Source organism: Ranitomeya imitator, chromosome 1, assembly GCF_032444005.1.
Source record: "Ranitomeya imitator isolate aRanImi1 chromosome 1, aRanImi1.pri, whole genome shotgun sequence".
In the NCBI taxonomy this organism is placed as follows: domain Eukaryota; kingdom Metazoa; phylum Chordata; class Amphibia; order Anura; family Dendrobatidae; genus Ranitomeya; species Ranitomeya imitator.
This window is the reverse complement of record NC_091282.1, coordinates 78,199,026-78,223,546: the sequence shown is the minus strand read 5'-3', so window position 1 is coordinate 78,223,546 and position 24,521 is coordinate 78,199,026. Positions and strand designations below refer to the sequence as shown.

Here is a 24,521-nt window from a genome sequence, read left to right as displayed (position 1 = left end):
CCACAGGACTGCACAAAAGAACGCACATCCCGCAACAGAGATGGCCACCAAAATGATCTAGCCACTAACTCTCTGGTACCAAAGATTCCAGGATGACCAGCCAACACCGAACAATGAACCTCAGAGATAACTTTATTCGTCCACCTATCAGGGACAAACAGTTTCTCCGCTGGGCAACGATCAGGTTTATTAGCCTGAAATTTTTGCAGCACCCGCCGCAAATCAGGGGAGATGGCAGACACAATTACTCCCTCTTTGAGAATACCCGCCGGCTCAGATAGACCCGGAGAGTCGGGCACAAAACTCCTAGACAGAGCATCCGCCTTCACATTTTTAGAGCCCGGAAGGTACGAAATCACAAAATCAAAACGGGCAAAAAACAGCGACCAACGAGCCTGTCTAGGATTCAACTGCTTGGCAGACTCGAGATAAGTCAAGTTCTTATGATCAGTCAAGACCACCACGCGATGCTTAGCTCCTTCAAGCCAATGACGCCACTCCTCGAATGCCCACTTCATGGCCAGCAACTCTCGATTGCCAACATCATAATTTCGCTCAGCAGGCGAAAACTTCCTGGAAAAGAAGGCGCATGGTTTCATCACCGAGCAATCAGAACTTCTCTGCGACAAAACAGCCCCTGCTCCAATCTCAGAAGCATCAACCTCGACCTGGAATGGAAGCGAAACATCTGGTTGACACAACACAGGGGCGGAAGAAAAAAGACGCTTCAACTCTTGAAAAGCTTCCACAGCAGCAGAAGACCAATTGACCACATCAGCACCCTTCTTGGTCAAATCGGTCAATGGTTTAGCAATACTAGAAAAATTGCAGATGAAGCGACGATAAAAATTAGCAAAGCCCAGGAACTTTTGCAGACTTTTCAGAGATGTCGGCTGAGTCCAATCATGGATGGCTTGGACCTTAACAGGGTCCATCTCGATAGTAGAAGGGGAAAAGATGAACCCCAAAAATGAAACCTTCTGAACACCAAAGAGACACTTAGATCCCTTCACAAACAAAGAATTAGCACGCAGGACCTGAAACACCGTTCTGACCTGCTTCACATGAGACTCCCAATCATCCGAGAAGATCAGAATGTCATCCAAGTACACAATCAGGAATTTATCCAGGTACTCTCGGAAGATGTCATGCATAAAGGACTGAAACACTGATGGAGCATTGGCAAGTCCGAATGGCATTACTAGATACTCAAAATGGCCCTCGGGCGTATTAAATGCAGTTTTCCATTCATCGCCTCGCTTAATACGCACAAGATTATACGCACCACGAAGATCTATCTTGGTGAACCAACTAGCCCCCTTAATCCGAGCAAACAAATCAGATAACAACGGCAAGGGGTACTGAAATTTAACCGTGATCTTATTTAGAAGGCGGTAATCTATACAAGGTCTCAGCGAACCATCCTTCTTGGCCACAAAAAAGAACCCTGCTCCTAATGGCGACGATGACGGGCGAATATGCCCCTCCTCCAAGGACTCCTTCACGTAACTCCGCATAGCGGCGTGCTCAGGCACAGTTAAATTAAACAGTCGACCCTTTGGGAATTTACTACCAGGAATCAAATCGATAGCACAATCACAATCCCTATGCGGAGGTAGGGTATCGGACTTGGGCTCATCAAATACATCCCGGTAATCAGACAAGAACTCTGGAACCTCAGAAGGGGTGGATGACGAAATAGACAGAAATGGGACATCACCATGTACCCCCCGACAACCCCAGCTGGACACAGACATGGATTTCCAATCTAATACTGGATTATGGACTTGTAGCCATGGCAACCCCAACACGACCACATCATGCAGATTATGCAACACCAGAAAGCGAATAACCTCCTGATGTGCAGGAGCCATGCACATGGTCAGCTGGGTCCAGTACTGAGGCTTATTCTTGGCCAAAGGCGTAGCATCAATTCCTCTCAATGGAATAGGACACTGCAAGGGCTCCAAGAAAAACCCACAACGCCTAGCGTACTCCAAGTCCATCAAATTCAGGGCAGCGCCTGAATCCACAAATGCCATGACAGAATAAGATGACAAAGAGCAGATCAAGGTAACGGACAAAAGAAATTTTGACTGTACCGTACCAATGGTGGCAGACCTAGCGAACCGCTTAGTGCGCTTAGGACAATCAGAGATAGCATGAGTGGAATCACCACAGTAGAAACACAGCCCATTCTGACGTCTGTGTTCTTGCCGTTCAACTCTGGTCAAAGTCCTATCGCACTGCATAGGCTCAGGTTTATGCTCAGATAATACCGCCAAATGGAGCACAGATTTACGCTCACGCAAGCGTCGACCGATTTGAATGGCCAAAGACATAGACTCATTCAGACCAGCAGGCATAGGAAATCCCACCATGACATCCTTAAAGGCTTCAGAGAGACCTTTTCTGAAAATAGCTGCGAGCGCACCTTCATTCCATTGAGTGAGTACGGACCACTTTCTAAATTTCTGACAATATACCTCTATCTCATCCTGACCCTGACACAGAGCCAGCAAATTTTTCTCTGCCTGATCCACTGAATTAGGTTCATCGTACAGCAATCCGAGCGCCAGGAAAAACGCATCAATATTAAATAATGCAGGATCTCCTGGCGCAAGAGAAAATGCCCAGTCCTGAGGGTCGCCACGTAAAAAAGAAATAATGATCCTAACTTGTTGAACTGGGTCACCAGAGGAGCGAGGTTTCAAAGCCAGGAATAGTTTACAATTATTTTTGAAACTAAGAAACTTAGTTCTATCTCCAAAAAACAAATCAGGAATAGGTATTCTAGGTTCTAACATAGATTTCTGATCAATAGTGTCTTGAATCTTTTGTACTCTTGCCGTGAGCTGATCCACACATGAAGACAGACCTTTAATGTCCATCGCTACACCTGTGTCCTGAACCACCCAAATGTCTAGGGGAAAAAAAAGGCAAAACACAGTGCAGAGAAAAAAAAATGGTCTCAGAACTTCTTTTTTCCCTCTATTGAGAATCATTAGTACTTTGGGCCTCTAGTACTGTTACGATCTGGTAATTCAGTACCACAATGGACATTGAAGTCAGAGCATATACAGTGACCTGACAATAACCCAAAAACATAGAACGAGCTCTGAGACGTGGGAACTCTGCTGACCGCAATCCCTAATCCTCTCCAACCACACTAGAGGCAGCCGTGGATTGCGCCTAACGCTCCCTATGCAACTCGGCACAGCCTGAGAAACTAACTAGCCTGAAGATAGAAAATAAGCCTACCTTGCCTCAGAGAAATACCCCAAAGGAAAAGGCAGCCCCCACATATAATGACTGTGAGTAAGATAAAAAGACAAAAGTAGAGATGAAATAGATTTAGCAAAGTGAGGCCCGACTTTCTGAACAGAGCGAGGATAGGAAAGGTAACTTTGCGGTCAACACAAAACCCTATAAACAACCACGCAAAGGGGGCAAAAAGACCCTCCGTACCGAACTAACGGCACGGAGGTACACCCTCTGCGTCCCAGAGCTTCCAGCAAGCAACAAAAAACAAATAAGCAAGCTGGACAGGAAAAAACAGCAAACAAAAAGCAAAAGCGGAACTTAGCTATGCAGAGCAGCAGGCCACAGGAACGATCCAGGAGGAAACAGGTCCAATACTAGAACATTGACTGGAGGCCAGGATCAAAGCACTAGGTGGAGTTAAATAGAGCAGCACCTAACGACTTCACCACATCACCTGAGGAAGGAAACCCAGAAGCCGCAGTACCACTCTCCTCCACCAACGGAAGCTCACAGAGAGAATCAGCCGAAGTACCACTTGTGACCACAGGAGGGAGCTCTGCCACAGAATTCACAACACACTCCACCTGACTCCTACTGTTATTATTTAATCCTGTGATTTGAATAAAAGCTGTGGCCATTTTGACAACCAAAATAATGTGTTTTGTGTATTTATTTTAGTACCTAGGTTTACAATAGTTATGGTGGTTTTAAGATGGAGTGGGGTCCATCCAATATCCAAAAGTCATGCAGCTTAAATCTGTGGTAACAAACAGTCTTTGGTGTTCTACATTTATTTAGGTTAATTAGGTGCTCTAGATACAATACAGACAAGGTGGGAAAGGTCGGAGAAAGGGGAGACCTATTGTGATTCCATGAGCCAAAACTTGACAGGACTTTGTGGTCCAAAGTCAATAAAATTAACACATGGCCTAAACTTTCACCAGTCTTAGAATGCACCAGATTTATCAGCCGTCTAAAAGTTAGGTAGCTTTAATAAATCTGCCCCAATGTGTACTTATAAATTACAATCCACATCAATTGTTCTCATGATAATGACGATTTACTTAGCTGGCAATTAGTATTTATCTGCACAATAAAATAATAAAATTAAAAAAATGATGAAAAAAATAAATAAGAAAACATAAAACAAAACCAAAAATTCACACAAGTACTCTTTCAGCAGCAGAAAGTCTGAAATGTTTTGTATAACCTTGAGTTTGGAGACTTCTTCCATCTCCATAAGCGGACTGTTCCTGGTCTGCTGTCAGCTGATTGCCCTTTCATCGTTCTAAAAACGCTCAGACTCAGATTCATCATTTGCTGTTTTTAAGTTACTTTTCTTTTTTGGCTCTTGCCATTCATTTGCCAATATTTTTGTCCTCAACCATAATTGCGACTGTTGGGAGGGGACTGGAATACATTTGTGCAAAAAAAGTATGACTTTTGGAAAAGTCTCGAAAGATGAATTAGGGGAATATATCTGGGAGCCCCAAACCTCAAAATTAAAATTATGAATATGGCAGAAACAAAAAACAGGCCCAAAAAAAGGTGCAAAAGCAATGATGAATTGGCCTTCCAGAATCTGCAGCTGCATCCCCCTCCTCCATTTTTTGTGTATGCCATTCTCCACTACATGGTTACAGACCATTTACAGACAAGAGGAAGATTCTGTTTTCCTTTAATAACGTATAGTACAAAGTTTCATAAGGTTGCACAATAATACTGATTTATGTAGAGGACAGTAATGATGTCTCCATCTTAATGTTGAGGATGAGTTGAACTATTTTTATATGTGATACTTGATGTCTTTTTTTTTTTTTTAAATGGTCATTCAGGGTAACGGTCTCAAATTAATATCTCGATATGCACTTGCTCTGTTGACAGACGGGGACCAATTACATTGTGCTAAAGTAAAACTTAGCAGACTACCTGGTGAAAATTCTTTGTTAAAAAAAGAAAGAGTGATATGGACATCTAAACATTATGATGGCTTACCACTGTGCACAAACACCAAGTGACCATCACTTATGTGTTGCTGAGTAAAATTCAGAATGCTTTTATCCGGATGAGATTTGAGGGCTAGATGACCATTGCTTGGTGGTGTAATGGAGAAGACAAGATCCTCAGGGGACGAGTCCTTATCTTCAGCTGATAGATCATTGGTTGTCACTTCAGTCACTGAGCCAACCCACACCTAGAAGACAAAATAAGCAAGTCTAACGTCTTTTATACACAACTGCTAAAAAACAAGTTAAATGTGCATTAGTTTAACCCATGTTTATGCTTTTGTGATAACAGGAGAACTTCGTTTTCAAATTTTAAATGTTTCCACTTCTTCTTCTAAGAGTCATACCTTTATTTTTTTGATGACAGTTATTTGAGGACTTGTTTTTTTGCAGGATAAGCGAGTTGTAGTTTTGAATGACACCATTCATTTTAGCATAAAAAAGGGGAAAAAACTATTCCGCCATTATTATTTGGGGGTTAGGATTTTACGATATTCATAGTGCAGTAAAAATGACCTGGCAACATTATTCTTTAGGTTAGTACACTTGGGCTATGTGCGTATAGTTTTTGAAGAGTTCTTGGAGCAGAAACTCAAATCACCAAACCTTAAAACTCCTCAAACAGCCTCTTGTGTGCACATAACCTTACAGCAACTCCAAATTTGTAGGTTTTCTTTATGTGATAGTGGATACAAATAAAATTGATTTATGTCACCATGTTCCAAAACCAATAGGTTTATTAATGTTTCTATTGACGGAGCTGAATGGACGCCTGTTTTTTGTAGAAAGAGCTGACGTTTTTATTGATATCATCTTTGTATGTCTCATCTATGTATCTATTATGCAATAAAATTATTTTATTATAATAAACTAGCTATTGAACCCAGGTGGCGAGCATTTATATTGGTATATGGTCCCCATCCTGTCATGTGCTGCTCCCATCCTGCGCCCCCGCTTTAATCAGTGATGGCAACAGACACTGTGGCGGTATTGAGCCGAAAGTGGCTGCCTTGCTCCACAGATGTGTGTTATATATTCTCTAGAAAGTTTCTTGGTAGCTTTGCTGACGTATTGTATAGTGTAGATATTCTTACACATGCTCCTGATATCTGTAACGAAATCATTAATGTGGGCGGAAATGCCACGACATCATGAGAGGGCGGGATTGTGATGCAGTATTCGGCGCCTGCGCAGTCCGCGCAGCAGTGTCTCTTCAGATGTATGTAAGTAATGTCATGAGGGCAGGATCGTGTCCACCGTGTCCCCACGGCCCCTGATTCCAGCCCATAAATGTCCCCCTGCTACCTGCGAAGTCCACGCCTTCCGGCGCCATTTTCTTGAAGATACACTGCAGTATCCAAGAAAATGGCACCAGAAAGCGCGGACTGCGCAGGTGCCAATTCCGGGAGCAGGGGGACATTCATGCCCTGGTATCAGGGGGCCTAAGTAAGAAATTGCTGTGGCATGAACTGCCACAACGTCATGAGGGAGGGATCGTCTCCCCACACCCCCTGATTCTGGCTCATAAATGTCCTCCTGCTCCCGGAATTGGCGCATGTGCAGTAAGCGCTTTCCGGCGCCATTTTCTTGAAGACACACTGCAGTATCCAAGAAAATGGCGCCAGAAAGCACGGACTGCGCAGGCGCCAATTCCGGGAGCAGGGGGACATTCATGCCCTGGTTTCGGGGGGCCTAAGTAAGAAATTGCTGTGGCATGAACTGCCACAACGTCATGAGGGAGGGATCGTGTCCATCGTGTCCCCACGCCCCCTGATTCCGGCTCATAAATGTCCTCCTGCTCCCGGCATTGACGCATGCGCAGTCAGCGCTTTCCAGCGCCATTTTTTTGAAGACACACTGTAGTATATATTCAAGAAAATGGCGCCGGAAAGCACGGACTGCGCAGGCGCCGATTCCAGGAGCAGGGGGACATTCATGCGCCGGAATCAGGGGGCGTAAGTAATTGCTGTGGCATGACCTGCTGCAACGTCATGAAGGCGGGATCGTGTCCACCGTGTCCCCATACCCCCTGATTCCGGGAGCAGGGGGACATTTATGGGCCAGAATCAGGGGGCGTGGGGACACTGTGGGGGTGGAAACTAAGTAATATGGGCGGGACTGTGACATATTTCGTCGCCAGCGCAGTCTGCGCTTTCCGGCGCCATTTTTTCTTGAATACGGACACTGTGTCTATAATCTAATGCTAGGAGCGTCACGCTTGCGCAGTCTATAAAGGCTTCGGACAGAGTGACACTCCTACCGTTATTACAGATAATAAGCATTTTTTGGGAGTGCAGTTTTTGAAAAATGGCGGTGCCATCTTGGAGGAGGAATTTTTTTTTCTCTAGCATGATGACGCCACTATCACTGATTTCTCCTGCTGGGCAAGCATAGCGGGCGCCATTTTCAAATGGATTTTTTGGGAGGGAATATCACGATAACCTCAAACATATTAATTATATACACAGTACATATTCGATTATGCGCGGTTGGCGGCCGCCTGCAGAAGAGTTTTTTTTTTTTTTTAATATGTATATATAATATTCATTATGTTAACTAGGGGGCAGGATACTGAGGGAGAAGCCATACAGATGAATTCCTAATCAGAGCACCACATGAAGACCCCACCACAGGCCGCCCCAGAGCATGAGCCTATCATTAACTCAAAACTGAAAATAAAGAATAAGCAACAACCACAAGACCGATTTAATCAACCAAGGTATCATCGTAATCAGTATAACAGCGCCGATCTGACACGGTCTGTAGGTTACTATGCACAATCCTGCTGACTGATTCCCTTTAAATATTTTTTAAAACTTTTTTTATCTTTATAAATGTTTCACGCTTCCTAAGATATTTGAACCTGTAATCGTTTACACACTGCAATATGTTAATATATACTGTACCACTGCAGTATATAGCAAAAATCAAAGTCTCTTAAAAAGTTCATCCTGCAAGATGCAGATACTGGCTGTATACCACAGCTCTCACCTACCCTGTGTGGAGCTGGCACAGCTGCATAATTAGGGAATTGTAGAAGTCTCCTGCTTTAGACATAGTGACGACTTAGGCCACATATCATTTTTCAGCACTGTCATTGGTGAGATGCAGCTAAAATCATAGAATGTTAGAGTTGGAAGAGACATCCAGGGTCATCGTGTCCAATCCCCCGACTCAAAGATGTCTGTCCAGCCTCACCACCTCTCGTGGCAGCCTGTTTCACTCATTGATCACCCTCACTGCCTCTCCATTTCCATGTGCAAATGAGAATAATGATGATCTCTCTACACTGACATTCCTATTTGTAGACAGCTATTAAGCCTCCTCTTAGCCTTCTTTTTTGCAAGCTAAACATTCCCAGATCCTGTATCGGTCCTCATAGGACACACTTTGCAGTCCATCCTGGTAGCACTTCTCTGAAGTTGCTCCACTTTTTTAATGACTTTTTAAAAATGTGGTGCCCAGAACTGGACACAGTATTCCAGATGAGGCCTGACCATGGGGGAGTAGATGAGGATAATTACGTCTTGTTACCTAGACTATGCTTCTCTTAACCCCTTCCTGACATGCGCCGTACATTTCTGACAGCCGCAGTACTAGTACGGCTCACCACGATCACCACGGCCTCACGCTGAGCGCCGCGGTGATCGGGTGCGGGTGTCAGCTGTATGTGACAGCTGACACCCCGCCGCAATGCCCACGATCGGTGCTCGCACCGATCGCGGGCATTTAACCCCTCTGATGCCACAGTCAGTAGTGACAGCGACATAGTGGGGCATCTAGCAGGGACGGGGGCTTCATGCGCTCTCCCCCCAGTACAACGCAATCGCATCGCATTGTTCCGGCGGTCTCAATGGAGACCCCTGGATCTAAGATGGCCGATAGGTCGTTCCGAGTCCTTCAGTGAGGTGGCTTGTCAGCACCTGCAAGCCTCCTGCAATGCCTGTTAGATCGCTGATCTGACACAGTGCTATGCAAAGTGTCAGATCAGCGATCTAACATGATACAGTGATGTCCCGAACTGGGACAATGTTATAAAGTAAAAAAAAAAAAATAGAATGTAAAAATATATATTTTTTAAATCCCCAAATAATGAAAAAAAAATACCGTATATACCTGAGTATAAGCCGAGATTTTCAGCCCATTTTTTTTAGGCTGAAAGTGCCCCTCTCGGCTTATACTCGAGTCATTGTCCCAGGGGGTCGGCGGGGGAGGGGGAGCGGCAGCTGTCAAATCATACCCACCTGCTCCCTGCGCGTCTCTGCACGTCCCTGCTTCTCCAGCGCCCGCAGCTCTTCCTGTACTCAGTGGTCACATGGTACCACTCATTAAAGTAATGAATATGGACGCGACTCCACTCCCATAGGGGTGGAGCCGCATATTCATTACTTTAATGAGCGCTACCAGTGACCGCTGTACACAGGAACAAGCTGCCAGCTCGGGAGGACAGAGAAGCAGGGACTGCGCTGGGAGGGCGAGTATAACTGGGGAGGGTGAGCATTGCGATATTCACCTGTCCCCGTACCACCACTAGGCTCCGTCTTCCGCATCCTCTGGCTGTGACGTTCAGGTCAGAGAGCGCGAAGACGTAGATAGTACGAGCCGCCCTCAGCCTGAACAGTCAGAGACCCAGAAGACGGAGCGGCGCACAGTGGTGGAACGGGGACAGGTGAATATCGCAAGTGCCGAGGGCCTGAGCGACGAGAGGTGAGTATGTCATTTTTTTTTTCTTCATCGCAGCAGCAACAGCATATGGGGCATAATCTATGGAGCATCTTATGGGGCCATCAACCTTTATGCAGGATTGTATGAGGCATAATCTATGGAGCATCTTATGGGGCCACCAACCTTTTTGCCGCATTATATGGGGCATAATCTATGGAACATCTTATGGGGCCATCAACCTTTGTGCAGTAGCATATGGGGCATAATCTATGTAGCATCTTATGGAGCAATTAACCTTTGTGCAGCATTATATGGGGCATAATTTAATATGGAGCATCTTTGGGGACCATCATGAGCATTATATGGGGCGTATTTTGTATGGAGCATGTTATGGGGCCAATCATGAACTGTATGTAGCATTATATGGGGCTCCTGGTTCAATATGGATATTCAAAAACACTTAACCTCAACCATCAATTTTACTTTTATTGGTATCTATTTTTATTTTTTAAATTTACCAGTAGCTGCTGCATTTCCTACCCTAGGCTTTTACTCGAGTCATTAAGTTTTCCCAGTTTTTTTGTCAAAATAAGAAGTTTCGGCTTATACTCGGGTCGGCTTATATTCGAGTATATACGGTACAAAAATATTTTTCCAATAAATCCATTTATGTAAATTAAAAAAAACAATAAAAAGTACACATATTTGGTATTGCCGCGTCCGTGACGACTCGCTCTATAAAACTGTCCCACTAGTTACCCCTTTCAGTGAACACCGTAATAAAAAAAAAAAAACGAGGCAAAAAACAATGCTTTATCGTCATACCACAAAACAAAAAGTGCAATAAAACGCAATCAAAAAGACGGATGTAAATAAAAATGGTACCACTGAAAACGTCATCTTGTCCCGCAAAAAACAAACTCCATCAGCAGAAAAATAAAAAAGTTATAACTCTCAGAATGAAGCGATCCAAAAATAATTATTTTTTCTATAAAATAGTTTTTATTGTGTAAAAGCGCCAAAACATGAAAAAAAAAAGTGAGGTATCGTTGTAATCATACTGACCTGAAGAATAAAGCTGCCTTATCAATTTTACCACACGCGGAACGGTATAAAAAGAAACTATTAAAAAAAAAAAAAAAGCAATTCCTGAATTGCTGGTTTTTGTTCATTCTGCCTACCAAAAATCAGAATAAAAAGCGATCAAAAAATGTCATGTTCCCGAAAATGGTACTGATAAAAACGTCAACTCGTCCCGCAAAAAACAAGACCTCACATGACTCTGTGGACCAAAAAATGGATAAATTATAGCTCTCAAAATGTGGTGATGCAAAAACTATTTTTTGCAATAAAAAGCATCGTTTAGTGTGTGACAGCAGCCAAACATAAAAACCCGAAATAAAAACCCGCTATAAATAGTAAATCAAACCTCCCTTTATCACCGCCTTAGTTGGAAAAAATAACAAAATAAAAAAAATGTATTTATTTCCATTTTCCCATTAGGGTTAGGGCTAAAGTTAGGGTTGGGGCTAGTTGGGGTTATGGTTTGGATTACGTTTACGGTTGGGTTTAAGGTTGGGATTAGGGTTAGAGGTGTGTTGGGGTTAGGGGTGTGGTTTGGGTTATGGTTAGTGTTGGGATTAGGGTTGTCTTGGGGTTAGGGTTGGAGTTACAATTGGGGGGTTTCCACTGTTTGACTGTCGTCCGATCTCAATTCCAGCCAATTCTACGTTGAAAAAGTAAAATGGTGCTTCTTCCCTTCCGAGCTCTGACGTGTGCCCAAACAGTGGTTTACCCCACATATGGGGTATCAGCGTACTCAGGACAAATTGTACAACAACTTTTGTGGTAAAATTTCTACTGTTACCCTTATGAAAAAAAAAAAAATTGGGGGGGCTAAAAAAATCATTTTTGTGGGACATTTTTTTTATTTTCACGGCTCGGCGTTATAGACTTTAGTGAAACACTTTGGGGTTCAAAGTTCTCACAACACATCTAGAAAAGTTCCTTGGGGGGTCTAATTTCCAATATGGGGTCACTTGTGGGGGGTTTCTACTGTTTAGGTACATCAGGGGCTCTGCAAACGCAACGTGATGCATGCAGACCATTCCATCAAAGTATGCATTCTAAAATGGCGCTCCTTCCTTTCCGAACTCTGCCATGTGCCCAAACAGTGGTTCCCCCCCACATATCGGGTATCAGCGTAGTCAGGACAAATTGCACAACAATTTCTCCTGTTACCCTTGGGAAAATAAAATATTTGGGGGAGAAGATCATTTTTGTGAAAATAATACGATTTTTTTATTTTTACAGCTCTACATTAAAAACTTCTGTGAAGCACTTGGGGGTTCAAAGTGCTCACCACACATCTAGATAAGTTCCTTAGGTGGTCTACTTTCCAAAATGGTGTCACTTGTGGGGAGTATCCACTGTCTAGGCACATCGGGGGCTCTCCAAACGCGACATGGCGTCCGATCTCAGTTCCAGCCAATTTTGCATGAAAAGTCACAGGGCGCTCCTTCCCTTCCGAGCTCTGCCATGCGCCCAAACAGTGATTTACCCCACATATGGGGTATTAGCGTACTCAAGACACATTGCACAACAACTTTTTGGGTCCAATGTCTCCTGATACCCTGGGTAAAATAAAACAAATTGGATCTGAAGTTAATTTATTGTGAAAAAGTTAAATGTTCATTTTTGTTTAAACAATCAAAAAATTTGTGTGAAGCACCTGAAGGGTTAATAATCTTCTTGAATGTGGTTTTGAGTACATCGAGGGGTGCAGTTTTTAGAATGGTGTCACGTTTAGGCATTTTCTGTCATATAGGCCCCTCAAATTCACTTCAAGTGTGAGATGGTCCCTAAAAAAAATGGTTTTGCAAATTTTGTTGTAAAAATGAGAAATCGCTGGTCAACTTTTAACCCTTATAACTCCCTAACAAAAAAATTCTGTTTCCAAAATTGTGCTGATGTAAAGTAGACATGTGGGAAATGTTATTTATTAACTATATTATGTGATATGACTCTCTAATTTAAGGGCATAACAACTAAAAGTTTGAAAATTGCGAAATTGTAAACATTTTTGTCAACTTTCTGTTTTTTTCACAAATATATGCAAGTCATATTGAAGAAATGTTACCACTATCATAGGGTACAATATGTCACGAGAAAATCTCAGAATCACCAGGATCCGTTGAAGCATTTCAGAGTTATGACTTCATAAAGTGACAGTGGTCAGAATTGAAAAAAATGGCCTGGTCAGGAAGTTGAAAACAGGCTTCATTTGTGAAGGGGTTAATACATCCTAGGACTGTGTTTGCCTTTTTGCTGCTGCTTCTCATTGTTGACTCATGTGCAGTCTGTCATCTATGTGCATATGTGACACCCAAGGATCCTGGTTGTCACAGTGGCATTGCTTTCCTCACGGGGAGAGTGATGTCACGCTTGGAATGGAAGGAAGATCTTCTTATCAGGTAATCACAAAGCACACATGTTCACACTCCAGGCCAGAAGGGGGAGCTCTGATCCAGCCTGTGGGTAGATCCCCTATATATACATTCTGGCTTGGAGGGAAAGTCAGTCAGAGAGTTAGTTCCTGTCAGTGAATGCCAGAGAGGAGCTTGTCAAGGAACATCAGCTTAGGCGGAGCTGGTAAGAAAGGAGTATAGCTGCAGATCTTGGACAGAGATAACACAGAAAGAAGAAAAGATTTGTAGTCAGTGTGCAGGAAAGCGAAGCACAGGCGAGTGACAACTGGGGAGGACAGCTGCGATTGGGCTATCTCCCTGCGAAGCGCAGATACCGGTAGCCGGAAGACCGAGGTTGTGAGGGACTCCAAGCAGAAACTGGCAGGACAGCTGGACTACACGTAACCTGTCCACCCTAATACCCAGGAGACTCTGTGGTGCATAGAGCCCGGGTCATGTTAGAGACCCTGTAAAAAGGCTCGAGCCACCTGTCATACGGGTTAGAGTCCCACCTTTATGGAGAACAGAGAGAACTGTGAGGACCTTGACAGAAGTCACAGGCAGTAAGGGACTACACCACCGCGCTAGTAGGAAGGCTTTTAACTCCACCTGGTAATGGGGACTCTGAACTCGCTTCCAAGCCGGCCGGACCCTGCCTGTACCTATGATCTGGTGCCTTGGACTGTGGTTGCCTGAAGCCTTCAGTAAACCAGGTAAAGAGACTGCAAACCTGTGTCCTCTGTTTCTCTATACACTACCCACCACCTCCATCTACACACCGGGAGCTCTGGGGGACCCAACTTCAACTGTGGGAAGTTATACCATCTTAGCTGCCATAACAACACCACAGGGACCCCTTTATGCAGCGTTGATCCCCACTGACCGAATACCACAGGTGGCGTCACGAACACAAACTTTATTCACCAAATCCCTTTGAAGACTTTTCCTTCAACGTGGGCACCCAGGGCCATGGACTGAGTCGCCATCACCGTGACATCCCCCTTTAAGTATCGGACCAGGTACCGAGTACCCCACGGCCCTGGCAGGCAACTCATTTTGGCGCCACGAACAGGATGGACCAACCTTAAGAATCGGGTCATGTGCGCCTAAGAGACTGTGTTGTGCTGAAAGACTGTGAACTGTAAATTGCCACCAAAACAGCCACCGTTATATCGCCACGAGGAGCGCAGGAGAAGAAAGGTGTGCCATCGTGGGCGGAAACTGTGCGGCGCGAAAAGTCATGTGTTACTATACAACGAGGACATGTCCATCGGCCCCGGAGGTCCGCCTCCTGATCTGTTATGGCGGGAACCAGAAGACCCGCCCTTGGAGAACAGAGCAGGAGGAGCGCGGATGTGAAGATGCGGACACAGGGGAAAAGATGGCGACCGGTGGCGACCCGGAGGGTGGAGAAGCAACCGAGGACTGTCCCGGACGATGTGAGGAGGATCTGGACTTACGGCCACTTGAGGATCCGGACTTCCTGAGAGCGCAAGTGGAGGAGCTGAGCCGCCAGCTCCTGAGCATGGAGCTGACCGCGGTGAAGAGATGGAAGGCGTCCCTGCACAGAAAGACTGCGCTGGAGGAGCCGGGGCCTGTCCTGCGACCAGCGACTGCAGCTTCAGCAGCAGAGCAGACCGGCACCGGAGGGATCACATCAGAAGCAGGTATGGAGAACGACCCTGCCCCGGTGACCGACCCCGCTCCAGCGACAGCTCCTGCCCCAGCTACTGACCCCACTCCAGTGACTGACCTTACCACCACCGACGAGACACTGGTAGGCCCGCTCCTGGCACCATCAGCCCCCCGACCTGGTTGGGGCCATTACAATGTCCCCTGGGACCAGGAATCCGGGATGGAGGGGCATATGAGAGCACTGCCGTCACCCATAGGTGAGCGCAGAGGGGGTAGTCTTTCAATGGGACAATCCGGGAGCAGAACTGATCGGGTTCTCTGGTGAGGCCCAACCGGAGGGGTTCCATATAGAAGTCCTCAGCTGGGAGGAGTATAGACACCGTTTAGAATTAACGTGGAAAAAGAAAGAGGATTAGCATGATGCCCGGCGTAGGGCCATTGAAGAACACAATCTGTGGGCCAAAGCTCAGGCCCGTAAAGCCAAACGATTAGACCGGGGCCCATGGAGGCAGGGCGTTATAGTGGCCTTCTACCTTCAAAAAGGTTGGGGTTTCCTTAAGGAGCCTGGACTACTAGAAGAGGTCTTTGTCCCCCGCCGTGATGTTGAATCTCACCTCCTGGAGGGGCACCCGGACAGGGATCTGTACCCAGGGGATCGTGTGACCTACACCCGTCACTGGGGTGAAAAAGGCTGGTATGCCCTGAACGTTAGGAAATTCAAACCAACAGCTGCCAGTCATGACAAGTAGGTAGCACTAAAATTGACCAAACTTAAGCCATCTGCAAGTAGTTCAGCCCAAAAATCTGCAGAGGTCAAGTCAGTACCTCCAACAACGAAAAAGCAGTGTACAGTGTGCTCACGGGCTACACAAACTGAACTGGAAACACAGTGGAGCAGCACTCAGACTCGCATAGTGGGAACAGACCAAAATTTCATTATCCTAGGGATAAGGCTGGAACCCAATATGAGTGAGCGTAGCATCCAGGTGCTACCAAAGCAGCAAGATTAAATAAGAAAAGTGAAATGACTGTAAAGAGTTAAAAGTTAACCTGGTTGGATGTGTTCCTGTTGTTCAAGTTTAATAAACCTGCAGAATCATGATCTACGCATGATCAAAACTTTCCTGTACATAGTTGGCACTTACTTAGGTGCTTCCTACTAGTTTTACAAGGACCTCTAAAGAAACTGTTTCTAATGTTGTCTTAAAAGTTGAGTTGTTCCTGAAACCTGAAGCGCAATACCGTCTGGCGTGGCTGAACACCGGGTCTGGATATACGCCTTGCAGCAGACCTATGTTGGGGGTTTATGACGGGTCCCTCTCATTGTTGCTGCTGTTTAAAAGTTATTAAATTACGGTACTTGAATAATGATTGCACTTTTAAATGAACGTTGAATTTGTTGCACTTTGTTTAATAAAGTGAATAGTGTTTTATATGCAAGAAAGTTAAAATATGCAGATAGTTTTGAGAATTACAGTGAGAGTTAGAAAATGAAAATAAAGCTGATGTTTGGTTTTGCACTTTGAATATAGGGAACGTTAAAGATAGTATGCACGTAAGGGTAGTTGACATTCCATAATATATCATAGTAAAGTTTTACATTTTTTAATGGGGGGGGAGGGGAGTGTGACACCCCAGGGTCCTGGTTATCACAGTGGCATTGCTTTCCTCACATGAAGAGTGATGTCACGCTTGGAAGCGAAGGAATATCTTCTTATCAGGTAATCACAAAGCACACATTTTCACACTCCAGGTCAGAAGGGGGAGCTCTGATCCAGCTTGTGGGTGGCTCCCCTATATATGCATTCTGGCTTGGAGGGAAAGTCAGTCAGAGTTAGTTCCTGTCAAGGAATGCCAGAGAGCAGCTTATCAAGGAACATCAGCTTAGGCGGAGCTGGTAAGAAAGGAATATAGCTGAGCACACGTGGGAGTCTGCAGCTCCTGGCAGAAAGAGAGATAAAAGACTGAGGGGCCGTGCAGCCACGAGAAAGAGCTGCAGCTCCTGGACAGAGAGAACACAGAAAGACGAACAGAATTGTAGTGAGCGTGCAGAGGAGCGAAGCACAGGCGAGTGACACTGGGGAAGACAGCTGCGATTGGGCTATTTCCCTACGAAGAGCAGATACCGGTAGCCAGAAGACCGAGGTTGTGAGGGACTCCCAAGACTTACAGCAGAAACTGGCAGGACAGCTGAACTAAACGTAACCTGCCCACCTTAATACCCAGGAGACACAGTGACGCATAGAGCCGGGGTCATGATAGAGACCCTGTAAAAAGGCTTGAGCCACCTGTCATATGGGTTAGTGTCCCACCTTTATGGAGGACAGAGAGAACTGTGAGTACCTTGACAGAAGCCACAGGCAGTAAGGGACTACACCACCATGCTAGTAGGAAGGCTTTTAACTCCACCTGGTTAAAAGGGACTCTGATCTCACTTCCAAGCCGACCGAACCCTGCCTGTACCTGTGATCTGGTGCCCTGGACTGCGGTTGCCTGAAGCCTACAGTAAACCAGGTAAAGAGACTGCAAACCTGTGTCCTCCGTTTCTCTATACACTACCCACCATCTCCATCTACACACCGGGAACCCTGGAGGCCTAACTTCTGTGGGAAATTATACCATCTTAGATGCCATAACATCACCCCAGAGGACCCCTTTAACCCCAAGGGTGGTTTGCACGTTAATGACCGGGCCAATTTTTAAAATTCTGACCACTGTCCCTTTATGAGGTTATAAGTCTGGAACGCTTCAACGGATCCTGATGATTCTGACATTGTTTTCTCGTGACATATTGTACTTCATGATTGTGGTAAAATTTATCTGATATTACCTGGGTTTATGTGTGAAAAAAACAGAAATTTGGCAAAAATTTTGAAAATTTTGCAATTTTCCAACTTTGAATTTTTATGCCCTTAAATCATAGAGATACATCACACAACATACTTAATAAGTAACATTTCCCACATGGCTACTTTACATCAGCACAATTTTGGAACCAAAATTTTTTTTTGTTAGGGAGTTATAAGGGTTAAAAGTTGACCAGCAATTTCTCATTTTTACAACACCATTTTTTTGGGGGGGGACCACATCACATTTGAAGTCACTTTTAGGGGTCTATATGATAGAAAATACCCAAGTGTGACACCATTCTAAAAACTGCACCCCTCAAGGTGCTCAAAACCACATTCACGAAGTTTATTAACCCTTCAGGTGTTTCACAGGAATTTTTGGAATGTTTAACAAAAAATGAACATTTACTTCAGCTCCAATTTGTTTTATTTTCCCAAGGGTAACATGAGAAATTGGATTGAGATCGGATGCCATCTCGCGTTTGGAGAGCCCCTGATGTGCCTAAACAGTGGAAACCCCCCAATTCTAACTGAAACACTAACACAAACACACCCCTAACACGCCCCTAACCCTAATCCCTACCATACCCCTAAACCCAACACACCCCTAACCATAATCACACCTCTAACACCAACACACCCCTAACCCTAATCTCAACCATAACCCTATCCACACCCCTAACCCTGACACACCCCTAACCCTAATCCCAACTTTAGCCCCATCCCTAATTTTAGCCCCAACCCTAACCCTAACTTTAGCCCTAACCCTAACTTTAGCCCCAACTCTAACTCTAACTTTAGCCCAACCCTAACCCTAATGGGAAAATGGAAATACATTTTTAATTTTATTATTTTTCCCTAACTAAAGGGGTGATGAAGGGGGGATTGATTTACAATTTATAGCAGGTTTTTTTAGCGGATATTTATGATTGGCAGCTGTCACACACTAAAAGACGCTTTATATTGCAAAAAATTGTTTTTGCGTCTCCACATTTTGAGCGCTATAATTATTCCATATTTGGGTCCACAGAGTCATGTGAGGTCTTGTATTTTGTGGGACGAGTTGACGTTTTTATTGGTACCATTTTCGGGCACGTGACATTTTTGATTGCTTTTTATTCAGATTTTTGTGAGGCGGAATGACCAAAAAACAGCAGTTCATGAATTTCTTTTTTTGGGGGGGGGCGTTTATACCGTTCCACGTTTGGTAAAATTGATAAAGCAGTTATATTCTTTGGGTCAGTACGTTTACAGCGATACCTCATTTATATAATTTTTTTTATGTTTTGGCGCTTTTATACGATAAAAACTATTTTATATAAAAAATAATTATTTTTGCTTCGCTTTATTCTGAGGACGATAACTTTTTTATTTTTTCGCTGATGACGCTGTATGGCGGCTCGTTTTTTGCAGGACAAGATGACGTTTTCAGCAGTACCATGATTTTTTATAGCCCTCTTTTTGATCGCGTGTTATTCTACATTTTGTTCGGCGGTATGATAATAAAGCATTTTTTGCCACTTTTTTTATGGTGTTCACTGAAGGGGTTAACTAGTGGGACAGTTTTATTGGTTTTTTTTATTATTTAGATAAAGAAATGTATTTATTGGAACAATATTTTTTCTTTACACATGTAAATATATATTTTTTTTACTTTATAACATTGCCCCGGGGGGACATCACAGTATAGTGTCAGATCGCTGATCTGACACTTTGCAGTGCACTGTGTCAGATCAGGGATCTGACAGGCACTGAAGGGAGGCTTGCTGGCGCCTGCACTGAGCAGGCGCTTGTAAGCCACCTCCCTGCAGGACCCGGAAGGAGCCCCGCAGCCATTTTGGATCCGGGGCCTGCAGGGAGGAGGAGGATGTAGGAGACCCTCGGAGCAATGCGATCACATCGCGTTGCTCCGAGGGTCTCAAGGAAGCACGCAGGGAGCCCCCTCCCTGCTCGAAGCTTCCCTATGCTGCCAGAACGCTGCAATCATGTTTGATCGCAGTGTTCTGGGGGTTAATGTGCCAAGAGCAGTCTGTGACCGCTCCTGGCACACAGTGCCGGATGTCAGCTGCGATAGTCATCGGTCACCCGGCCTCGATCGGCCGCGTTCCCCCCTTAAGCGCAGCTGATCGGTAATTACGTACTTTCCCGTAGGTGGTCATACGGGCCCATACCACCTCGACGGGATAGTATGTCATATGTCAGAAACGAGTTAAGCAGCGTCGGTCCCCACTGACCGAATACCACAGGTGGCGTCACGAATACAAACTTGATTCACCAAATCCCTTTAAAGACTTTTCCTTTAATATAGGCGCCCAGGGCCACGGACTGAGTTGCCGCCACCGAGACATCCCCCTCTAAGTACCGGACCCGGTACCGAATACCCCACGGCCCTCGCGGGCAACTCACATACCCAAGTCTGTTGCCTAGTTATATTCCTCCTATTCTGTAGATGTAATTTTCATTTTTCTTGCCCAGATGAACAAGCCTTCAATGTCTGATCACCTTCTATAATCCAAGCGATCACTAAAACGAATTGTCAGCTATGCTAGGAAACTACCCTGCCACTGTGATGGAACTTGGTTCGGCTTTGCACATCTTTTTACTATTTGCTTCATAGACAGCCACTAACTAATAGGACGAGCATGCCCCCTCCAAAAAAGGAAAAAATAGTACTTAAAGTGGACCCCCATGATCAGACATTGATGGCATATACAGGTGAAACGTCACCGAGTTCTATACTGAGACGATAACTTTAATTTAATAAGCAGAAATTCCTGTAGCGACCAGAGTATAGAAATAAAAGCCACAAATTGACTGATATATTTTATCTTATCAATCCCTCATCACAGGTTATCCATATGATTAAGCTGGCAAAAAAAAAAAAAACACAACATGAAAATAAAATATCCTTACCCGAAAAATCTTATTAACCGTAATAACTGGGAATTCGTCATTCACAGGAGTGATGGTGACAAATATCATCTGCGGAAGACTTTGCTTGGAAAGTTCTGTACTGTTCACAATGATGGTAAAGTTGTCCTGCGAGGTCTCACCGTCATCGTGGAGGTAATAAATCAGCTCTTGCTCCATCTTGAAAAATTAAACATAATCAGTTTTACATATTATTGGTAGGATTTGCTGTGACATCAGAAATAACAAGCGGCTTTATGTATGAATAATTGCATTTCTGCTCATATCAGAGAAAAAAAAATAAAGAGATGAAGTGATGAAGGAGCACAGTGACAACCTGAATAGCTATAGTCGAACCTCATTGTCCTGAAATCAAAGAATTATGTGCCAAACAAATAAGATGACAGAGCAACATAAAATGTATATCGATGTATTAATTCTGATATAACACAACTTTTTAAAGTGTCTCCACCAATATTCTGTCACCAGATTTCACAATACAAACTACAGAAATTATTAAATACTTCTTTGTCAGAATGGCTGTATAATCCTTTCTGAAAGTCTCCTCCCACCGAGCCTGATTGACAACTCCTCAGCGTCCTTCTCCATTGCTGTTGAATCTCCACCCACCTTGCCTGATTGACAGCTCCTCATTGACCCTCCTCCCTGTTGAGATCTCACACAGCTCAGTACAAGCTACAGTAGTCAGTCAGGTTGGACAGGTGGGGGCTGAATATATCTGGACTTGAGCGTTATTATTATTTAGTTGAAATCAAAAATGCTCATTTTAATATCAGGATTATAAAATTCAACCATTGTGATGTGGATTTTCGCAGTAAATATACCAGTCCCGTATTGTCTACGTGTTTTATTTAGTAATGTATGCGGCTTAGGCTACTTTCACACATCAGGTTTTTTGCATCAGGCACAATCCGGCGAATCTAAAAAAAAAAACGGATCCATTTTTTTTCCTGCCGGATCCGTTTTTTCCCCATAGAGTTGCATTAGCGCCGGATTGTGCCTAATGTCCCAATGTTTCATCCATTTTTTGCTGGATCAGTCAAAGGCAAAAAACTGATGTGTGAAAGTAGCCTAATACTGTGAAATCTGGTGACGGAACCCCTTTAGAGCTTAAAGGGAACCTGTCACCCCCAAAATGGAAGGTGAGCTAAGCCCACTGGCATCAGGGGCTTATCTACAGCATTCTGTAGTGCTGTAGATAAGTGTTATGATCCGGTGACCTTGGAGCCGCATGGAACTTTCTCTGAGTTGGTGGAAACTGTACTGACCGCAAATCCTGAACTTATCATCGCAACTAGAAGTAGCCGTGGGGTGTGCCTAACAAATTCTAGACACCTCGACACAGCCGGAGGACTAAATACCCCTATAGATGGAAATAGGAATTCTACCTTGCCTCAGAGCAGAACCCCAAAGGATAGGCAGCCCCCCACAAATATTGACTGTGAGTAGTAGAGGAAAAGACACACGCAGGCAGGAAACAGGATTAAGCAAAAGAGGCCACTCTAGCTAAAATAGGAAAGGATAGGACAGAATACTAAGCGGTTAGTATTAAAACCCTTCCAAAAATATCCACAGCAGAAAATACAAAAAATTCCACCATCTAACTAAAGATGTGGAGCGTATATCTGCAACTCCAGAGAATCCAACAAGACTGAGAAAACACTGACACAATCTAAGCTGGACAAGAGAAAACAAATCAATAGCACAGAATTATTAATCACACAGCATGTGTGCCACAGAAACAAAAAACCAGACACTTATCTTTGCTGAATTGGCAGCAAGGCAGGAGGAACCAGACAAAGATCCAAAACCTCCCAGAACCATGGACAACTGGCAAGGACTAATGAATCCTGCATACCTAAATATCCCAGTCAGAACTGCAATCAGCAGATACACCTGGCCAGGACTGCAACTCAGGGACAACTGCATTACCACCTACAACCACTGGAGGGAACCCAAAAGCAGAATTCACAACAGATAAGCCCCCGATGTATCCTGAAAGATGAGAAAAAGAGGTTAGATTATACTCACCTGGGCGAGAGGTTCGATCCGATGGGCGTCGCGGTCTGGTCCGAGGCCTCCCATCTTCTTACGATCACGTCCTCCTCTTATCTTCACACCGCAGGTCCGGCGCAGGCGTACTTTGTCTGCCCTGTTGAGGTCAGAGCAAAGTACTGCAGTGCGCAGGTGCCGGGTAAGGTCAGAGAGGCCGGACACCTGCGCACTGCAGTACTTTGCTCTGCCCTCAACAGGGCAAATCAGTACGCCTGCGCCGAAGCCGCAGCGTGATGACAAGAAGAGGACGTCATCTGATGAAGATGGGAGGCCCCGGACCGTGATGCCCATCGGATCGAACCTCCCACCCAGGAGAGTATAATCTAATCTCTTTTTCCCATCTTTCAGGATACATTGGGGGCATATCTACAGCATTACAGAATGCATTGCAGAATGCTGTAGATAAGCCCCTGATGCTGGTGGGCTTACCTCACCATCGATTTTGGGGGTGACAGGTTCCCTTTAAAGGGAATCTGTCAGGTGCCCCATGTCCTCCAACCCAGCAGCATTCACATTTGTACTACGAAATTGCCTGCCTAACAAGTCCCTTATAATGTCACATAAATCCATGTTTAAAAAAGTATTTATAAGCTCTGTTTATGCAAATTAGTTCTTTGTCTAGTCGATGGGGTGTTATTTTCCCCAGACTAGTTGGCTATCTCCACATCTTATCATGCCCCTGAGGGCGTGAAAACATGATTTGCAAGAGCTGGTCTGCGTGCGGCTCTATACGGCAGTGTCATTGTGCCTCTGAAGTCGGGTATACGCATCTCAATTTCAGAGACGCACTGCGCATGACCGAAAGAGCAGAAGATATACACGGTCCATCTGGTGAACATCCGGTCATACGCAGTGCGAAGCTGCAATGCATTTTTGTGTAGACAGTAAAGGTGGATCTTTGAATTATAAAGTGTGGCACCTGGTTTGAACGGGTGTAGTCACTGGATTTTATAGACAGAGATAGATATATAGGAGTGTTTATGAGAAGTTTATGACGCTGCGCTGACCTGCGTCGAACGCAACACGTTGCATTTTGTTGCGGTCGGTGCAACGTCAAAACGACGCATACAGAGGCATCCACATACATCCGCATGGCCTGCGAACCCAATGTTAAAGATAGGGTACGCAGCACGCATGCAGACGTAGGCGGAGCTGAAGGAAGAGGCACGGCAGTGGGCGGGGATTAACAGAGGAAGAAGGCCGCCATCCGCAGCCCTGCCAAACGCTAGTGTGAAACTAGCCTAAGTGAATATTAGTATACAGTGGGGCAAAAAAGTATTTAGTCAGTCAGCAATAGTGCAAGTTCCACCACTTAAAAAGATGAGAGGCGTCTGTAATTTACATCATAGGTAGACCTCAACTATGGGAGACAAACTGAGAAAAAAAAATCCAGAAAATCACATTGTCTGTTTTTTTTAACATTTCATTTGCATATTATGGTGGAAAATAAGTATTTGGTCAGAAACAAAATTTTATCTCAATACTTTGTAATATATCCTTTGTTGGCAATGACAGAGGTCAAACGTTTTCTGTAAGTCTTCACAAGGTTGCCACCCACTGTTGTTGGTATGTTGGCCCATTCCTCCATGCAGATCTCCTCTAGAGCAGTGATGTTTTTGGCTTTTCGCTTGGCAACACGTACTTTCAAC

The 24,521-nt window shown here is 44.6% G+C and overlaps 1 protein-coding gene across 1 annotated transcript in view; it reads right to left on the bottom strand.

Moving 5' to 3' along the window:
• LOC138662620 (chondroitin sulfate proteoglycan 4-like) overlaps positions 1–24,521 on the bottom strand; it is a 90,866-nt gene that overhangs the window by 18,761 nt on the left and 47,584 nt on the right. The window contains exons 5-6 of the mRNA XM_069748451.1: positions 20,800–20,976; positions 5,260–5,458 (exon numbers count right to left, since the gene is read on the bottom strand). Of these exons, the coding sequence (XP_069604552.1) occupies positions 5,260–5,458; positions 20,800–20,976 (376 nt within the window). The remainder of the gene's footprint in view (positions 1–5,259; positions 5,459–20,799; positions 20,977–24,521) is intronic.